The 17553-nt window shown below is 42.5% G+C and overlaps 1 protein-coding gene across 8 annotated transcripts in view; it reads left to right on the top strand.

Moving 5' to 3' along the window:
* The window catches only part of supt3h (SPT3 homolog, SAGA and STAGA complex component), a 293254-nt gene that overhangs the window by 134535 nt on the left and 141166 nt on the right, over nucleotides 1-17553 (top strand). For all 8 annotated transcript variants that reach the window (XM_062957052.1, XM_062957063.1, XM_062957059.1 and 5 more), the window contains one exon: nucleotides 8747-8831. In XM_062957052.1, the coding sequence (XP_062813122.1) occupies nucleotides 8747-8831 (85 nt within the window). The remainder of the gene's footprint in view (nucleotides 1-8746; nucleotides 8832-17553) is intronic.

Below are 17553 nucleotides of genomic sequence, written 5' to 3'. Positions count from 1 at the left end.
GTTTCCAAACAGTTCATGCTGGTGATACACTTTTTAGACATGCACTGTTTTGTGACACAATAATTCTATTTTATTAGTGAACTGCAGGTGAAACCAACCCCTTATAAGAGATACAGACATATGTGTGTATGTATAATAAAGAAATGTATTAGAATACAGCATATTTCATGAAAACCTTTCATTTAGATTTTTAAAAATATATTTGTAATATACATTTTCAAGATTTTTTTAGTTTATGAGGAAATGATATGTAAACGTTTGCAATGATTTAAAAATATATAACATTAATAAAACAATTACTTATCATTGTAATGAGATCTATGAGGATGATGGGATGAACACTGTTTGAATATCTGGCGGAATATTATGGTAGATAAAGACATTCACATTTTGTCATCAAGCATTTTTAGTGTTTTTAGGTTTGACACCATTGGAAAGGACACTTTACAAATGTATGCAGTAGGAAACTGCAGAAGAGTTTGTAATTCCTTTTTTAAACCTACAGTGGGAAAAAAAGTATTTAGTCAGATACCAATTGTACAAGTTCTCCCACTTAAAAAGATGAGAGAGGCCTGTAATTGACATCATAGGTAGACCTCAACTATGAGAGACAACATGAGAAAACACATCCAGAAAACCACATTGTCTGATTTTTCACGAATTTATTTGCACATTATGGTAGAAAATAAGTATTTGGTCACCTACAAACATGCAAGATTTTTAGGTCTCACAGGCCTTTAACTTCTTCTTCAGGAGGCTCCTCTGTCCTCCACTCATTATCTGTAGTAATGGCACCTATTTGGGCTTATTATCAGTATAAAAGATACCTGTCCACAACCTCAAGCAGTCACACTCCAAACTCCACTATGATGAAGACCAAAGAGCTGTCCAAGGACACCAGAAACAAAATTGTAGCCCTGCACCAGACTGGGAAGACTGAATCTGCAATAGGCAAGCAGCTTGGTGTGAAGAAATCAACTGTGGGAGCAATAATTAGAAAATGGAAGAGATACAAGACCACTGATAATCTCTCTCGATCTGGGGCTCCATGCAAGATCTCCCCCCGTGGGGTCAAAATGATCACAAGAACGGTGAGCAAAAATCCCGGAACCACACGGGGGGACTTAGTGAATGACTTGCAGAGAGCTGGGACCAATGTAACAAAGGCTACCATCAGTAACACACTACGCCGCCAGGGACTCAGATCCTACAGTGCCAGACGTGTTCCCCTGCTTAAGCTAGTACATGTCCAAGGCCGACTGAAGTTTGCTAGAGAACATTTGGATGATCCAGAAGAGTATTGGGAGAATGTCATATGGTCAGATGAAACCAAACTAGAACTGTCTGACAGAAACACATCTATGTTGTCAAAGGCTTTCATGGCCGGGATCACAGGGTTGTTGTATGTTTTCCGGGCTATATGGCCATGTTCTAGAAGTATTCTCTCCTGATGTTTCTCCCACATCTATGGCAGGCATCCTCAGAGGTTGTGATGTATGGAGAAACTAAGCAAGGACGGTTTATATATATCTGTGGGAAGTCCAGGGTGAGGGAAGAACTCTTGTCAGTTGGAGGCCAGCGTAAATGTTGCAGTTAATCACCCTAATTTGCATTGAATGGCTACATCTAGCTACTTTCTGCCTGGGGGCATTCTTTGTTAATTGCCCCTAGTCCCCATGTCTCAGAGTGTTGCTTCTTATTTACTGTTCTGATTTTTGAGTTTTTTAATACTGGTAGCCAGATTTTGTTCATTTTCATGGTTTCCTCCTTTCTGTTGAAGTTGTCCACGTTTGTGAATTTCAAACTTGTCGTGTTTGGAGGAGAAAGAATGCTGAGTTGTATCCAAAGAACACCATACCTACTGTGAAGCATGAGGGTGGCAACATCATGCTTTGGGGCTGTTTCTCTGCAAAGGGACCAGGGCGATTGATCCGTATGCATGAAAGAATGAATGGGGCCATGTATCATGAGATTTTGAGTGCAAACCTCCTTCCATCAGTAAGAGCACTGAAGATGAAACGTGGCTGGGTCTTTCAGCATGACAATGACCCCAAGCACACTGCCAGGGCAACAAAGGAGTGGCTTTGTAAGAAGCATTTCAAGGTCCTGGAGTGGCCTAGCCAGTCTCCAGATCTCAACCCTATAGAAAACAATTGGCGGGAGTTGAAAGACCGTGTTGCCCAGCCAGAGGCCTAAAACATCACTGCTCTTGAGGAGATCTGCATGGGGGAATGGGCCAACAGACCAGCAACAGTGTGTGCCAACCTTGTGAGGACTTACAGAAAACGTTTGACCTCTGTCATTGCCAATAAAGGATATATATCAAAGAGAAGAACTTTTTTTATTGACCAAATACTTATTGTTACACCCCTAAGCAGCGAGAGCACTGAAAACCAACACAGAGGCCAATAACAATATAATATCTTTATTAAAGCAATATAAATTCCAAAAGGAATTAAGCAGCAAAGTTGAATAAGCAATTGATCTTTCAGGAAAGATCAAAATTAGTCCAATAAGTGAAAGTCTTATGTCCAATATTAGAGTCCAAAATCCAGAAACTGAAACACATTCAAACTCGGCTTGAGTATTGAGTGGGGAAAAAGTAGCAAAGTAGCAAGAAGAGTTCTCTGGTGTAAGTGTCCAAAAGCAGAATTTCAGGGCAAGGCATAAACTGGATGTGCAGGAGCTGAAACGCAGTCCAAACTTGGCAAGAAGGTAGACCGGCGCCCAGTCTACTCAAGAGTAGCGCACCTTCAGGCCGCTTGGATTTCAAGAGCTACAGACGATGATGCTTCTCAGTTAGAAGTAAAGTTGACACCGCGAAGGAAAGTTCTCAGCGCAATACTTTTATTGAAGTTCATAAGCTCCCCCAAACCAGGTGCCTGACTCCCTAAAACTTCCCAAGAGAACTGAGCTTGTCACAGTCACCGCACCAGGTGTCTAACTCCGAAATTCTTCCCAAGAGAACAGGGCTTAGCCATAGTCACCATGCTCTGCTAATCTGGCGCTTCTCCGCAAGCTTTGTCTTTGCGATCTCTTTGTTTGCACAAATGCCCTACGATCAAACACTAAACCTTCTGGAGAATCTGGGAGAGCCGGCACTGTTTCAAGGGCATCCTTAATTGGCTCTGGCTCGTAGATGTCAACATGAGGCATCTGGAAAGGAGTTGAATCTTGCTGAGATGGGAGAATATCCAACTCTTCTTCGTCCTGGACAGTAATGGCCACAGGGTCAGGGGCCAAAGGTGCCCTAGGCATCACACTTATTTTCCACTATAATTTGCAAATAAATTTGTGAAAAATCAGACAATGTGATTTCCTGGATGTGTTTTCTCATGTTGTCTCTCATAGTTGAGGTCTACCTATGATGTCAATTACAGGCCTCTCTCATATTTTTTAGTGGGAGAACTTGTACAATTGGTATCTGACTAAATACCTTTTTTCCCCACTGTATGTTTGGTTGCATTTTTGAAACGTGATTCCTAAGGCCTTTTTGAGTCACCCTCTTCGTACATCATTAACAGACTTCAGTTATATTTTATTTCAGCTAATTCTTCTTCAGTAAGTTCCTCGTTACAGTTGAAAGAAATTGATTTCTGATCCAATCGTAATTTTAAATTTCAACATTGGGAAAGTAATGATCAATTTGCTCTCCAAGCAGTGTTAAATGATCAACAACTAGTGACCTAATATTACATTTTAGTTTACACTTCCAAGTTTTAGAAAACATTTCAAAATTTCCTTTTTTCACTTTCCTTTTCCAAATTGCTATTTTGTCTCTCATTGCACAAATTTTATCTACTGCTGTTAAGATAGTTTCTCCTTTTCTTTGTTTATTTTATTCAAATATTCAAATATGTGATCAAGATATGCCATAGTGTGCATACATGGACATGATGAAAGGTGAATATACCAGTGCAACATACCAGTGCACCATACTAGTCGGCATCTTTGCTGCATAAAAAGCAGGCAAGATGGTATTGCTTATTTCAATAGACTTTGAGATTTCCCATTACTTTCACGCGACGTATCTACACATTGCAGCTGACACACTAATGGTTCACGACACACCATTTGAAATCTCTATCCTAGTGCTTCTAGAGTAGACCATAGGAGCTCCTGGAGGATGCCTTTTTCATGGAGCATTTGGCTATGAGTATGTGTCTGTGGGGCTGAATATTGTCCTTCCACTGTTTGGATTGCATTGCTGCTACATTTGAAGTTGTTTTGTCGCATAATTGCTATGTATTGTTCAGGTGGTACCTTTGTATGACAAAACAGAAAAGTTATTACAATGAAGTCTCCCCATTTTCAATTTGTTTTGATTTCCCATGTTACAGATACACAAGGAATTCTTTCTTTGTAGCTATAATAGTTTCATCTGGAAACTTTTTAAAAGGAAAAGACAAAAAAAAACACAAACATTTTGATTAAATATGAGACTGAAATGTTTTAGATCCTTTTGTATACAGAAGAGAAAAATAAGCCCCCCACAAAGTGCCACGAGGAGTGTGTGCAAGTAGCTAACCACAATCAGAAATGGGGATTTCTTAAGTTGTTCATTCCATTTGGAACTGGATTGCCAAGAGAGAATATGACTTGAAATGCACTTTCTCCTATTGGTTACTGCCAGTGATGCTTAGCCAGAATGTTCAGTGTTCTCTTGTCAGTATTTTATCTCTACTCGTCGTTTCCCCCTGTCTTTCTGTAAGGCTTCGTGAATTTTTATTCTTGGTAGGCATTTTAAACCATGCTATAATTTTTTTCTGTATCCTTAGTCAGACTTTTGGCAACACTTTGGGTAGTTTGGGACACTGATGGAGTGATAACAGATTTGGGCTTTCAGTCATTTACATTATTTTAATTTGCATTGTTTTTTATTTATTATTAGCTGCCTGATTTCTTATATCAGGATACAGACAGGATAGAACAATGGTTCCCAAACTTATTTGGCCTACCGCCCCCTTTCCAGAAAAAATATTACTCAACGCCTCTTGGAAAGGGGGCGTGGCTTAGAGGGGTGGGCGTGGTTCTTGCTCAAGAGGGCGGGGCTGAGCCTCTCCCCAGTCCCAAGATGCAGGGCTAGGAGGGGGAGGGGGTGGGGCCACAAATGGGAGGCCAGGACTGGGATGGGCAGTTTTACAAGCTCTGAGGCAGGGCTGAGCTTCTATCCCTGTCCTGTGGCAGCTGCCAGGACACAGGGGGCGGGGTTAGAGGAGGGGGCGGGGCCTCTTCCCAAGTGCCTGATGGGGCTGGACCTCTATACCCCACCCCTGTCACACACCAGAGGCAGCGGAGCACCAAGAACCAAACACTGAGGCCAATAAAACTATCTAATATCTTTATTAAGGAAATATATAAGAAGGATAAAAGCAAGTAGAGAATATAGTCCAGAAACAGACCTTTCAAATGAGGCCTAAAATAGTCCAGGAATAGTTTGTCTAATAAATGATATTAGAGTTCAAAGGTAAAATCCAATAACCGAAACACACACTATTGCCAGGCAATAGTGTGGGGAATTGTCCAAAGTCTTTCAAGGCACAAGGTAAATCCACAAGAAGGCTGGGAATAAGGCTTGGATCTAGGAAACAAGGTCCGTGGTTCAAAACAAGGCAAGGTAGTCCAAAAACTTGATTCCAAGAACAAAATCCGTGGCTGAGAACAAAGCAAGGCAATTCTTGGATACTTGAACAGGCGAGGCAAGGAAACTGGGTTGCGGACTTAGCAAAGTCCACACTAGGCTGGAAACATGGAATTCACTCCCGAAGCTGAGCTGTTGTCTCCGCAAAGAATCAACAGAGCCTGATACTTTTATCTGGGTCTCGTTTCCCGCCAAACGGCGTCCAGCGTTCTCTTTCCCTAGAGAACAGGGAACGAAACCCAACTTGCAGGTGTGAGACTCTCTGGATTTTCCCAGGGGAAACATGGCTAATCAGTGTCTTGCTTGGCAGCAATTCGGGCACTCCTGCGAATTCTCTCTTTCACTCCCCTATCTGCCGAGAAGGATTGCTTTCTAGCGAAGGGAGGTGAGCGTTGGTCAAGGTCAGTTTTAATTGGTTCTTGGACAAGAACATCAGGCATCTGGAAAGACTCTGGCTGTTGATCCGGAGAAAACCCCATGTTTTCATCCTCATCTACCACAGTGACACTAGGCACAGGACTACAAGGCCCATGAGGCATCACAACCCCCATGTTCTAACAAGCACCTCAGGGGAGGTATACAGAGGCTCTTGGGAAAAGGCCCCGCCCCTAGCCCTGCTCTTTAGTCCTAAAAGGCCTCTCAGGAGAGGTACAGAGCCTCAGCCCTGTCTCAGGCTCTTGGAAGGAGTCCCCGCCCCCTTTCCTAGCTCCGCCCTCTGTGTCCCAACAAGTGCCTCAGGAGAGGTATAGAATTCTCAGCCCTGTCTCGGGCTCTTGGGAAGAAGCCACGCTCACTCCTCTAGCACCACCCCCTGTGTGTCCTAACAGGCGCCTCAGGTGCTCAGCCTTGTCTCCGGCATTTGGGAAGAGGCCTCGCCGCTCCTCTGGCCCTGCCCCCGTGTCCTAATAGGTGCCATCACCACCCCCCTGGATCGCTCCAGCGTCCACTGGAGGGCGGTAGTGCCCACTTTGGGAAACACTGGGCTAGAATAAACATAAATAAGGCCCTATTGCCTTTAAAAAGATTTCAGAGTAGGTTGCACTGCATAGTTTATTCATCCATGGTCTCTGTTTGTATGCTTACCTCTACTGGTTAAAAGCACCGAAATGAAGTGTATCCAGATTTCACCCAACAAATGAGGGGGAAAGAATCTTCTTTAGGATGCCCAAAGGTGCTCAGGGAGATGTGGAAGAGGCCAGCAGTAAGATCACTGGTTTAATTTAAAAGGAAGATGGGGTGGTGAGAGACAGTATAGGAAATGGGACAGCATCTTTAAGACTTTTCTCTGTTTGCATGAGCTGTTGTGGATATAAACCCACCTCTTTGGATGTAGTAGTAACACCTGCCTAACCTCACTAGCCACTAACCATGATTTCACAACTTTCCGCTTGCAATCCTACCCATAAAGGGAGGGAAAGCACACAAATCTAGTCAGTTTTCTTAGTCTCACTGTCTTATAAGGTTTAGAAATTATGTGGAGTCATGCATGAGTGGCTGTTTTTTTGTCAGCATTACTACTATTTTAAGGAGTTTTCATTTCTTTCTGAATTTAACTATAACCATAAATCAGTATGTGGACTGTGTATGTGTGTGTATGCTGTTGTGTACTACCAATCAGAGTTTGACTTAGTAGGTAGGACCTCCAAGATACCATGTCCTTAACAGCCTCTCTGAGATCTTCAGATTCAAAGCTGCCTTAAGCTTATATTAATCCATCTATAATTCTGTTTTCATCTCTTTTTTACCACCTCAAATTTCTGTAGCATCACTGTATTTTCCAGTGAGTCATGTTTTCTCATTTTATATCCAAAGTACTATAGCACTCTCTAAAGATCCCTACTTCAATCTCTGTTTAAAGATCTCCAAGGGTGGAAAGTCTATCATTTCCCAAGGCAATCTGATTAGGCTTAGACTGGAGAAGAGAAGGTTAAGATGGGATTAAATATTTGATAGAATGTAATACTAAGCAGGGGCAAGCTTGTTTTCTGCTGCTAGGAAACGGAACAATAGATTGCAGGAAAAGAGATTTCAGCTAAACATTAGAATCATAGAATCATAGAATAGTAGAGTTGGAAGAGACCTCATGGGCATCCAGTCCAACCCCCCGCTAAGAAGCAGGAAATCGCATTCAAAGCACCCCCGACAGATGGCCATCCAGCCTTTGCTTAAAAGCCTCCAAAGAAGGAGCCTCCACCACAGCCTGGGGGAGAGAGTTCCACTGTCGAACAGCCCTCACAGTGAGGAAGTTCTTCCTGATGTTCAGGTGGAATCTCCTTTCCTGTAGTTTGAAGCCATTGTTCCATGTCCTAGTCTGCAGGGCAGCAGAAAATAAGCTTGCTCCCTCCTCCCTATGACTTCCCTTCACGTATTTGTACATGGCTATCATGTCTCCTTTCAGCCTTCTCTTCTGCAGGCTAAACATGCCCAGCTCTTTAAGCCTCTCCTCATAGGGCTTGTTCCCAGACCTTTGATCATTTTAGTCGCCCTCCTCTGGACGCTTTCCAGCTTGTCAACATCTCCCTTCAACTGCGGTGCCCAAAATTGGACACAGTATTCCAGGTGTGGTCTGACCAAGGCAGAATAGAGGGGTAGCATGACTTCCCTGGATCTAGACGCTATTTCCCTATTGATGCAGGCCAGAATCCCATTGGCTTTTTTAGCTGCTGCATCACATTGTTGGCTCATGTTTAACTTGTTGTCCACGAGGACTCCAAGGTCTTTTTCGCACACACTGCTGTCAAGCCAGGCGTCCCCCATTCTGTATCTTTGATTTCCATTTTTTTCCCCTGATGGTAAGAGCTGTCAGATAGTAGTATATGCTGCCTTGGAGTATGGTGGACTGTCCTTTTCTAGAGGTTTTTAGGCCTAGGCAAGATGGCCATCTGTCAGGAGTGCTTTGACAAGGGGTTGGACTGGATGGTTTTGTGATCTCTTCCAACTGTTTGATTCTGTGATTTAAGTCTTCAGTCACCAATTAATTAATGTGTTTTTATTCTACTTGGGACTAACAGTTGGAAGCCAGATATACACCTTGGAATGTTCATGAGAGAAGTCTTATGAATTTTTATTTGTGACATTTGGTAATTTTTAATCATCACCTTTCAGGTTCTCCTTAGGAGATGCTCGCAGACCTTTACATGAATCGGCAGTGTTGGTGGAAGACATTGTCCACACTCAGTTGATTAATTTGGTAAGTTGCCCTATTTTGTTTTATAAAACAATCTAAGTATAAGTTCTTCAGTTCTAATTAAAGACTAATATATGGTGGAAGAGGGAAGCAAAAAAAGAATATTGTTATTGATTGTCTTGTGGGAAAATCTTGCAGATCTTCACAGAGTTTATCAATTAGATTAACTTTTAGGAATATTAAGATACAACATGATTTCTGTTTTTTAAAAGAAGTTGTGGTTTTGCTATTTATTTAATGTTGATGTATTCCCTCTGAACACCTGCTGTTGAACTATGCAGTATGAGTTTACTATGGAAGTAGAGTCCTGGGAAATGAACCAGATTTAAACCATGACTTTAAACCATGATTTAAATATTAAAGCTCAAACATGACTTCAGTGCTCAATGGATTTATGTGATATCCAATTCAAGCATTCAGTAGTTTAAAATATAAGAGTACTCTGAGTGAAGATAAATATGTGTACAGTGTTCCTTCACTTATTGCAGGGGTTACGTTCCAGGACCACCCGTAAAAAGTGAAAATCTGCGAAGTAGGGATGCTATATTTGTGTTATTTACAATCTCACTGGCAAGTAGCGTCTTTGTCTCCTTCTCGCCTCTCAAGCATGCGCATGCCCTGTGAGGCGAAAACAAAACTGCTTCACCCTCCTTTTGTCTCCCTTCAGCTTCTCCTTCCTTCCTTCCTTAGGCTTCTCCTTAGGAAGGAAGTAGAAAGAGGGATTTATAATATTATTCTGTGATTTATACTATTATTTTAGTGTTTATTAAAAAAAACGCAAAACAGCGAAGGCGTGAAAAGCAAACCACAAAGTAGTGAGGGAACACTGTATTGCAAACTGGTAACTGACTATTTTTCTGTATTCATCTTAGGGTCAGCAAGGCAGGAGGATCTTTTAAATTCATCACTAGAAAGTAACAAGTACCAAATATATGAAAAGTTCTGCTCAGTAATCTTTAGAAAGTGATTTGCAGTTGTCATTTCTTTCCAGTGAAAGACCAGGAAAAGCCCTTGTTTTATGAGATTGTTTAAAGGAGTAAAACAACTTCCTGTGCTGGATGTTAATTGAAGAGGTTATCAAAATAGGACAAGCCAATATAATTTGAGATTGTATAAAATAAAGGAAGTGGAGATCCCATAGGGATCTAATGAATCACAAAATGAAAACAATCTTCTGACTAACTAAATATTCAGCTCTAGTACTAAGTTGTAGAGTGTATGTACAACTCAGAATATCAGAATATGGGGTGTGTTTACATGAAATTGATAAAGGGGGTCACAAAAACATCTGGGCGAAATCCTTGGAGTACTCATTCTGTTCTTATTGTAGAGTTAGTTTAATACAGAGCTATGTGCTGCAGACTTATGACACATCTATTTAAATGTAGGAGCATGTTCTGTGATAATGGACATCATATAGACGTCAGTGTGTGTGTGAAAATATCAGAATTGTAGTGAGTTGAAAATTCACCATACGCTTTTGTAAAGATCATGTTAGTAAAAAAAATATTAAGTAAATGGGTTCCTGACTATAACAAAAAAATGTATGCCCACAAGCACAAAGATATATGCTATCAATAATCAATAAACTGTTATAGACAGTGTAGACTTATATTGAGTGAAATACACATAGCACAAAATATACAATTGCAATCCTAATTCTTTGTATAACAAAGTAGATCCTGATTTAAACAATGCGTGTTCTAAGCATAAACTTTCAACTTGTAGAAAAAATATGTTGACCCGAAGAGTACGGAGAACACAACTGGTTTCGACTCTAGGTCTTCCTCAGGTGAATTATCTGTGGATATCATGTTGAATTAACAAAATAGTATATACATTTCCACTTACAAACAGTTATAAAACTAATACAAATACTCATTATTTTATATTCTCATGAAATATACTTTGTATCCCTTTCTACAGATTGTATGCATGTGTCCTTTCTCAATGGTGGGTTCAAAACAAAAGGAACAAACGGTGGCTATAACAATTTAAAAGTGTTAAGGTTTCAATTAAAGAATTTTATATCCATATAATCAGTGTCTGTAATTTCATATACTTCTATGACACTCCGCTGAATCTATGTTTGTTCTTATTGCAAGTGTAGAGTATCCACTGGGATTATCCTTGATATAATAGGAAAATTCTCAACAGTGGTACTGTAAAAGTCCACTTAAAACAATAAGGAGTTATTGAATATAATGATGTAGATATCTAAAGACCCCAGATGGCGCTAGTGATACTGGCAGTGTGCTTGAAATTTGTATTAAAATAACAAAGTACAGGCTACACAAAACAACCTTGAGAGTTATGTTCATTTAGACCACAGGGATGCTCGGTTTGTAACTTAAACGTCCAATAAGATTCTCTTTGTAAGAGTTTAATATGGTAATCCATATGTTTAGGTTGTGTCACCACTTCTAATATGTGGAATATGAATGATTCTGAGCTATTTTGCAGGTCATGAAAGTGTTTATAGAGTATCAATTTTCTAGAGTGACTGTTGGGTCTGACCAATGTATGCTAGGTTACATTCACAAGTGATTATATAAATGACTCCCTTTGTTCTGCAAGTAGCAAAGTGAGTAAACTTAAACTCCAAGACTGGATGTAGATGTATAAAAGTTTTTGAGTCTATCAGTTGAGAAAATACAGGACAGTGGTGACATGGATAATTCCCTACTAGATTGGGTTTGGTGGGATGTATGTTGTGGTCAATACCTGAGTGCACTAGTATATTCCTGGTTACCTGCCTGATGTGGAGAAAATACTGTTCTGGTGGGTTGGGCATAGTATTTGGCCATGATGGCTAGTTCTTGAAGGTGGAGGTTCATAGAATCATAGAGCCATGAAATCATAGAATAATAGAGTTGGAAGAAACCACACAGGCTATCTAGTCCAACCCCCTGCCATGCAGGAAAGCACAATCAAAGCGCTCAATTCATTGAGCCACACCTGCTAGTAAAATTCATAGATGAGAAAAAGCAACAGTAGCAACAGTATATGTCCTCAGAGAATGTTCAATTGAGCCTGGAAGATCTATATCATGAAATGACCTCTACCAACCCTCAGAGAAGACATGTAGTGGTAGTGTGGGGTGACTCAAGAGATGTGCTGATGTGATGGAGAGCCAAGGTCTGTCAAACTCACTGACTATTTTCCCTTCCTTTTGATCCATGTGAGAACAAAGATGTAGCTTTTAGGGTATCACAAGGGATTATGGGACATGCCTCAGCAACATGGACGAAGAATTAGGGGAAATCCAACCTGAAATAGGGAAACAAGTCATCCAGAAATACCTGGCTGCTCTAAATGAATTCAAGTCCCCAAGACCAGATTAACTACATCCAAGAGTATTGAAAGAACTAGCAGAAGTCATTTTGGAACCACTGGCAATCATCTTTCAGAGTTCTTGGAGAATGGGACACGTCTCAGCAAATTGGAGGAGGGCAAATGTCATCCCTATCTCCAAGAAAGGAAAAAAGGATGACCCAAACAATTATCATCTGGTCAGCCTCATGTCTATATGAGGCATGATTCTGGAAAAGATCATGAAGGAAGTGGTCTGCAAATACCTAGAAATGAATGTGTTTATTGCTAATAGTCAACATGGATTTATCAAAAACAAGTCATGCCAGACGTATCTGATATCTTTTTTTAGAATTACAAGCTGAGTAGATGCAGGGAATGCCTTGGATGTAGCATTTCTGGATTTCAGTAAGGCCTTCAACAAGGTCCCCCACGACCTTCTGGCAAACAAATTAATCAAAAAGGTGCTCACCAATGCTTCCTCTTCATTCTGGAAAGAAGTGACGAATGGAGTGCCGCAGGGTTCTGTCCCGGGCTGGTTCTGTTCAACATCTTTATTAATGACTTAGATGAAGGGTTAGAGGGCATGATCATCAAGTTTGCAGTTGACACCAAGTTTGGAGGGATAGCCATTACTCCAGAAGACAAGAGCAGAATTCAAAGCTATCTTAACAGATTAGAGAGATGGGTTAAAACTAACAAAATGAAGTTCAGCAGGGACAAATACAAGATACTCCACTTAGGCAGAAAAAATGAAATGCAAAGATACAAATCGGGGGATGCCTGGCTCAAAAGCAGTACATTTGGAAAAGATCTTGGAGACCTTGTGGATAACAAGTTAAACATGAGCCAATAATGTGATGCGCTGGCTAAAAAAGCCAGTGGGATTTTAGCCTGCATAAATAGGAGTATAGTGTCTAGATCCAGGGAATCCCTCTATTCTGCCTTGGTCAGTCCACACCTGGAATACTGTGTCTAATTTTGGGCACTGCAACTGAAGGGAGATGTTGACAAGCTGGAATGTGTCCAGAGGAGGGCGACTAAAATGATCACGGATCTGGAGAACAAACCCTATGAGGAGCAGCTTAAAGAGCTGGGCATGTTTAACCTGCAGAAGAGAAGGCTCAGAGGAAACATGATAGCAATGTATAAATATGTGGGAGGAAGTCATAGGGAGGAGGGAGAAAGCTTGTTTTCTGCTGCCCTGGAGACTAGGACGCAGAACAATGGCTTCAAACTACAGGAAAGGAGATTCCACTTGAACATTAGAAAAAACTTCCTCACTGTGAGAGCTGTTCGGCCATGGAGCTCTCTGCCCCGGAGTGTGGTGGAGCCTCCTTCTTTGAAGGCTTTTAAATAGAGACTGGATGGTTATCTGTGGGGGTGCTTTGAATGCGATTTTCCTGCTTCCTTGCAGGAGGTTGGACTGGATGGCCCATGAGGTCTCTTCCAACTCTATGATTCTGAGATTCTATGACCTCGATACACAGGTTGTCATTTCATCTTTCTTCTTACTTTGAACAATCAAGGAAGGAAGAGTTGAACAATTATTATGTTTATAACAATTATGTTTATAATAAGAACAGTAACAATAACAATAAGAACAACAACGATTGATTCCACATATGATGCTTTCAGAAACCATTTGGCTTCTTCAACCATGATCTTTGGTTTCAAGAAGATGGACTTCTGACAAGGGATGGGTTGTACCTCTCAGCAGTTTACAGGAATATTTTTGCTAGCAGTCTCACCAGTTTGAGCAAGTTTGAGCTTTAATCTGACTTATCAGGAGCGAAAAAACAATGTTCTTTAGGGAAGGAGTTTTATAAGCTACTAGCTGTGCCTGGCCACGCATTGCTGTGGCTTTAGTGGAATAGCAGTGAATAGCCTTGCAGCCTCAAAACCTGTCTGTATACATGTGTGTATATGTATGTGTGTACATATGTATATGTCTGTATGTACGTGTGTTTATGTGTGTGTGTTTGTATGTATGTTTCTACATGTATATAATAATAATAGTATTTTTACTCGCCTGTCCTCACGGCAGGTTACAATATTGTTATGTGTCTATATGTACAGATATGTACATATGTGTATGTATGAATATATGTATGTGTGTATATATATGTGTGTGCATATGCATGTATATACCGTATATATGTATGTGTATATATTTGTATATACATCCATATATGTGTATTTGTGTATATATGTATGTATATATTAAAAGGGTATAAACATTATGTGTGTCGTTCCCCCCCCCCCCTCTCTCTCTCTCTCTCTCTCTCTCTCTCTCTATATATATATATATATATACATACACTAGCTGTGCCCAGCTGTCATGGGACCAATTCCAAGAGCTGAGTTTGCAAGCTCTTGAATCGGAGCCATAACAAATTACACTCCTCTACATCTCACACGGGACACCTGGCAGCGAAGCCTGGGAAACTCAGGAGAGAAACCAAAACAATTTTAATGAGTAACTGTTTTGTAGTGATGATATTTACGTGCGATGTGACGTTGAAACAAAGGCGATAAAGGTGATTGTATGTAAACATTATGCCATTCTCGACTTTGTTCATGTCGAGTGTTCTTCAATAAAGATCCTGTTTGATAGCAGCCACCAGTGGTCTGTCTTCATGCCGGTCGTTTGAAGTGAGCATGACATAAAGTCGAGAATGCCTAATTCCCACCCTCCTGCGGAGCAGCAGTGAGGTGACAATGAGCGGAGGGGGCGATCGGAGCCTGAAGGGGGCAGAGGGCCCCTTACCAGATGTTCATCTGGAGGAAGGGGAAACGCCACGGCCATCGCTTCCTCTACCTGCTACCCTAAACCTAATGGAGTGACCCACAGAATCCCTGGAGGAGGGAGAGGAATTTCGGCAGTTACGGAGACCAGTTGGGGATCCGGTGGGAATATGCCAGAAACCGTGGCACTACGGTTATCTATTCTGGAGACCAACCTATCCCGACTATCGGAGACTGTGGGAAGGTTGGTGCCGTTGCTGGAGGAGAATCTCCAGAGGGAGTCAACCCAATACGGCGCCGAAAGAGGACCGGGCGAGAGCGAAGCCTGGAGCCAAAGGGGCCAGCGCACGTCAACGCAAAGCCCAACGGCAGTCGGCGGCGACGAGAGCGAGGAGTATTGGCAGGAGCTGGAGTTCCGAGAAAGGGTGGAACAGGAAATGAGTCGCCAGCGAGCCTTAAGAACCCTTAGACCACCAACCCCGGCGAGAGTCCCAACCCCCCGGCTTGGCGTTGGAGTCGAAATACCATTAGGGCCAGAGGTCGGGTCCAGCGGGTTGGTGGGGGAGGACCGAGAGGAACCAGATGCCCCTAAGGACGGGGAGGATGCACCATCTGACGACGAAAGGACGACAGGGGGCCTCGGAGGAGTCGGAGGAGCAACAGCGGCGCCTGCGTTCAGATGGACGGAGGGACCCACGGCGACAACGGGAGGCGGATTGCTAGCGGCGTCGAGAGCGAGGATAGCAGCCCCAGGACTGGGCATGGGCAGGGGTCCAGTCCAGAGAAACCCGATGCAACCCATTCCCATGCCGCCCATCCAAAGGCAACCCATCGCAGAGTGGAGACCCAGGAGAGACGAACTCAAATTAGAATATGGAGGGGAATCATCCAAACTGGACTTTTTCCTCGTTTGTATTAGAGGATACATGGACGACAACGCGCATACGTTCCCCTCCGAAGAAAGTAAAGTTCGAACCATCGGAACTACCCTCAAAAGGGGGGCAGCCAGCTGGTATGTGCAATTACATGCTAGGCACGACCCGTGCTTGAGGTCGGCGCATCGATTTCTAGCTGCCCTAGAGAACCGTTTTAGAGACCCGCTGGAGCAATTGAGAGCTCGCGACCAGTTGAAAACCATAAAGCAAAGGGACAAGACGGTGTCAGAATATGCAGAGGAGTTCCTCCATCTCGCCGAAAAGATACCAGAGTGGTCTGAGGTTTGAAGTCGAGATGTTTAAAGAAGGACTGCGCCCAGAGATATTTAGTTAGGCAGCACACCGAGATGATCCATCCTGACTTTGCCGGGATGGATCCAGCTGGCAGGGCGCGTAGAATCTACTCTATCCCAAGTAAAGCGCTACCGGAGCGGCAGCGCCCAGCAACGACCGCCAGCGAGAGGTCGAGGGGAAACAAGGAAGCAAGAGCGCCCCGGGGGACGACCCGGATCCACTTCAAAAGGCGACGACTGCAAAACCAAACAGGGTTGTTTTGTGTGTGGGAAAGCAGGCCATCGGGCGGCGGAATGTTGGGTCCGGAAGGGGGAACCACCAAAAGCCCCGAAACACATGCCCGCGGCTGGGAGGCGAGCGGAGGAGGAGATACAAGTCCCGGAGCCTACGGAGAAGCTGGTGAGTCAGGACAGACGCATGATGGTAATACCAATTTGCTTATCGGGACTAAAGGATCGAGCCACCTGTAGAGCGTTTGTAGATTGTGGCTGCTCTAGGAACATTATAACTCCGGAATTAGCAGAGGCTCTAAAGTGCCAGCAGACAATACTAAAAGTTCCAATTGCGTTTTCGCAGTTGGATGGATCACTTGCTGCTGGAGGACTAACGAAGAAAGAAACACAGGGTATTCCATGTAAAATAGGCAAATGGGAAGGAAAAATACCCTTTGTGATTTCCCCTATTGCCACGTACAATGTAATACTTGGGATCCCGTGGCTAGAACAGGCAAATCCCGAAGTAGATTGGAGGGGGAAAAGCATGTCTTTCAGAGAACAACAAGCGGAATGGGAGATAGGTAAGATAGCGAAGGAAGGGGGCGAGAGGGAAGAATCAGAAGAAATAACTAAAGAACTGTTGCCCCCGGAATACAGAGACTTTGTAGATGTGTTTAATCAAAAAGAAGCAAGCAAATTGCCTCCCAAGAGGGATTTAGAAGTGGGAATTGAAATCACCCCAGGAGCAAGTTTGCCAAAACCCAAAGTTTATCCCATGTCCGTTCAGGAAAAAGAAGAGCTGAGAAAATATATTGATAAAAACCTGGCACGGGGATTCATCAAGCCATCTAACTCCCCTTTAGGGGCCCCGGTTTTGTTCAGGAGGAAGAAAGACGATTCATTAAGACTGTGCATTGATTATAGAAATTTGAATGCCATTACAAAAGACAATAGATACCCCATGCCCTTAATAAAGGACCTTATTACCGTACTGAAGAAAGGGACCATATTTACTAAACTGGATCTAATCGAGGCTTACCATAAATTAAGGGTTAAGCCTGGAGATACTTGGAAAACTGCATTTTCCTGTGCTTATGGGCTTTTTGAATATTTAGTTTTGCCTTTTGGATTAAAAAATGGGGGCTCTTGCTTCATGCAACTCATAAATGAAATACTACGTCCTTTATTATATCGGGGGTATTCGTATTTCTAGATGACATC

Source organism: Anolis carolinensis, chromosome 1, assembly GCF_035594765.1.
Source record: "Anolis carolinensis isolate JA03-04 chromosome 1, rAnoCar3.1.pri, whole genome shotgun sequence".
Taxonomy (NCBI): Eukaryota; Metazoa; Chordata; class Lepidosauria; order Squamata; family Dactyloidae; genus Anolis; species Anolis carolinensis.
Note: the sequence above shows the minus strand (reverse complement) of the source record. Positions and strands in the feature narration are given on the sequence as shown.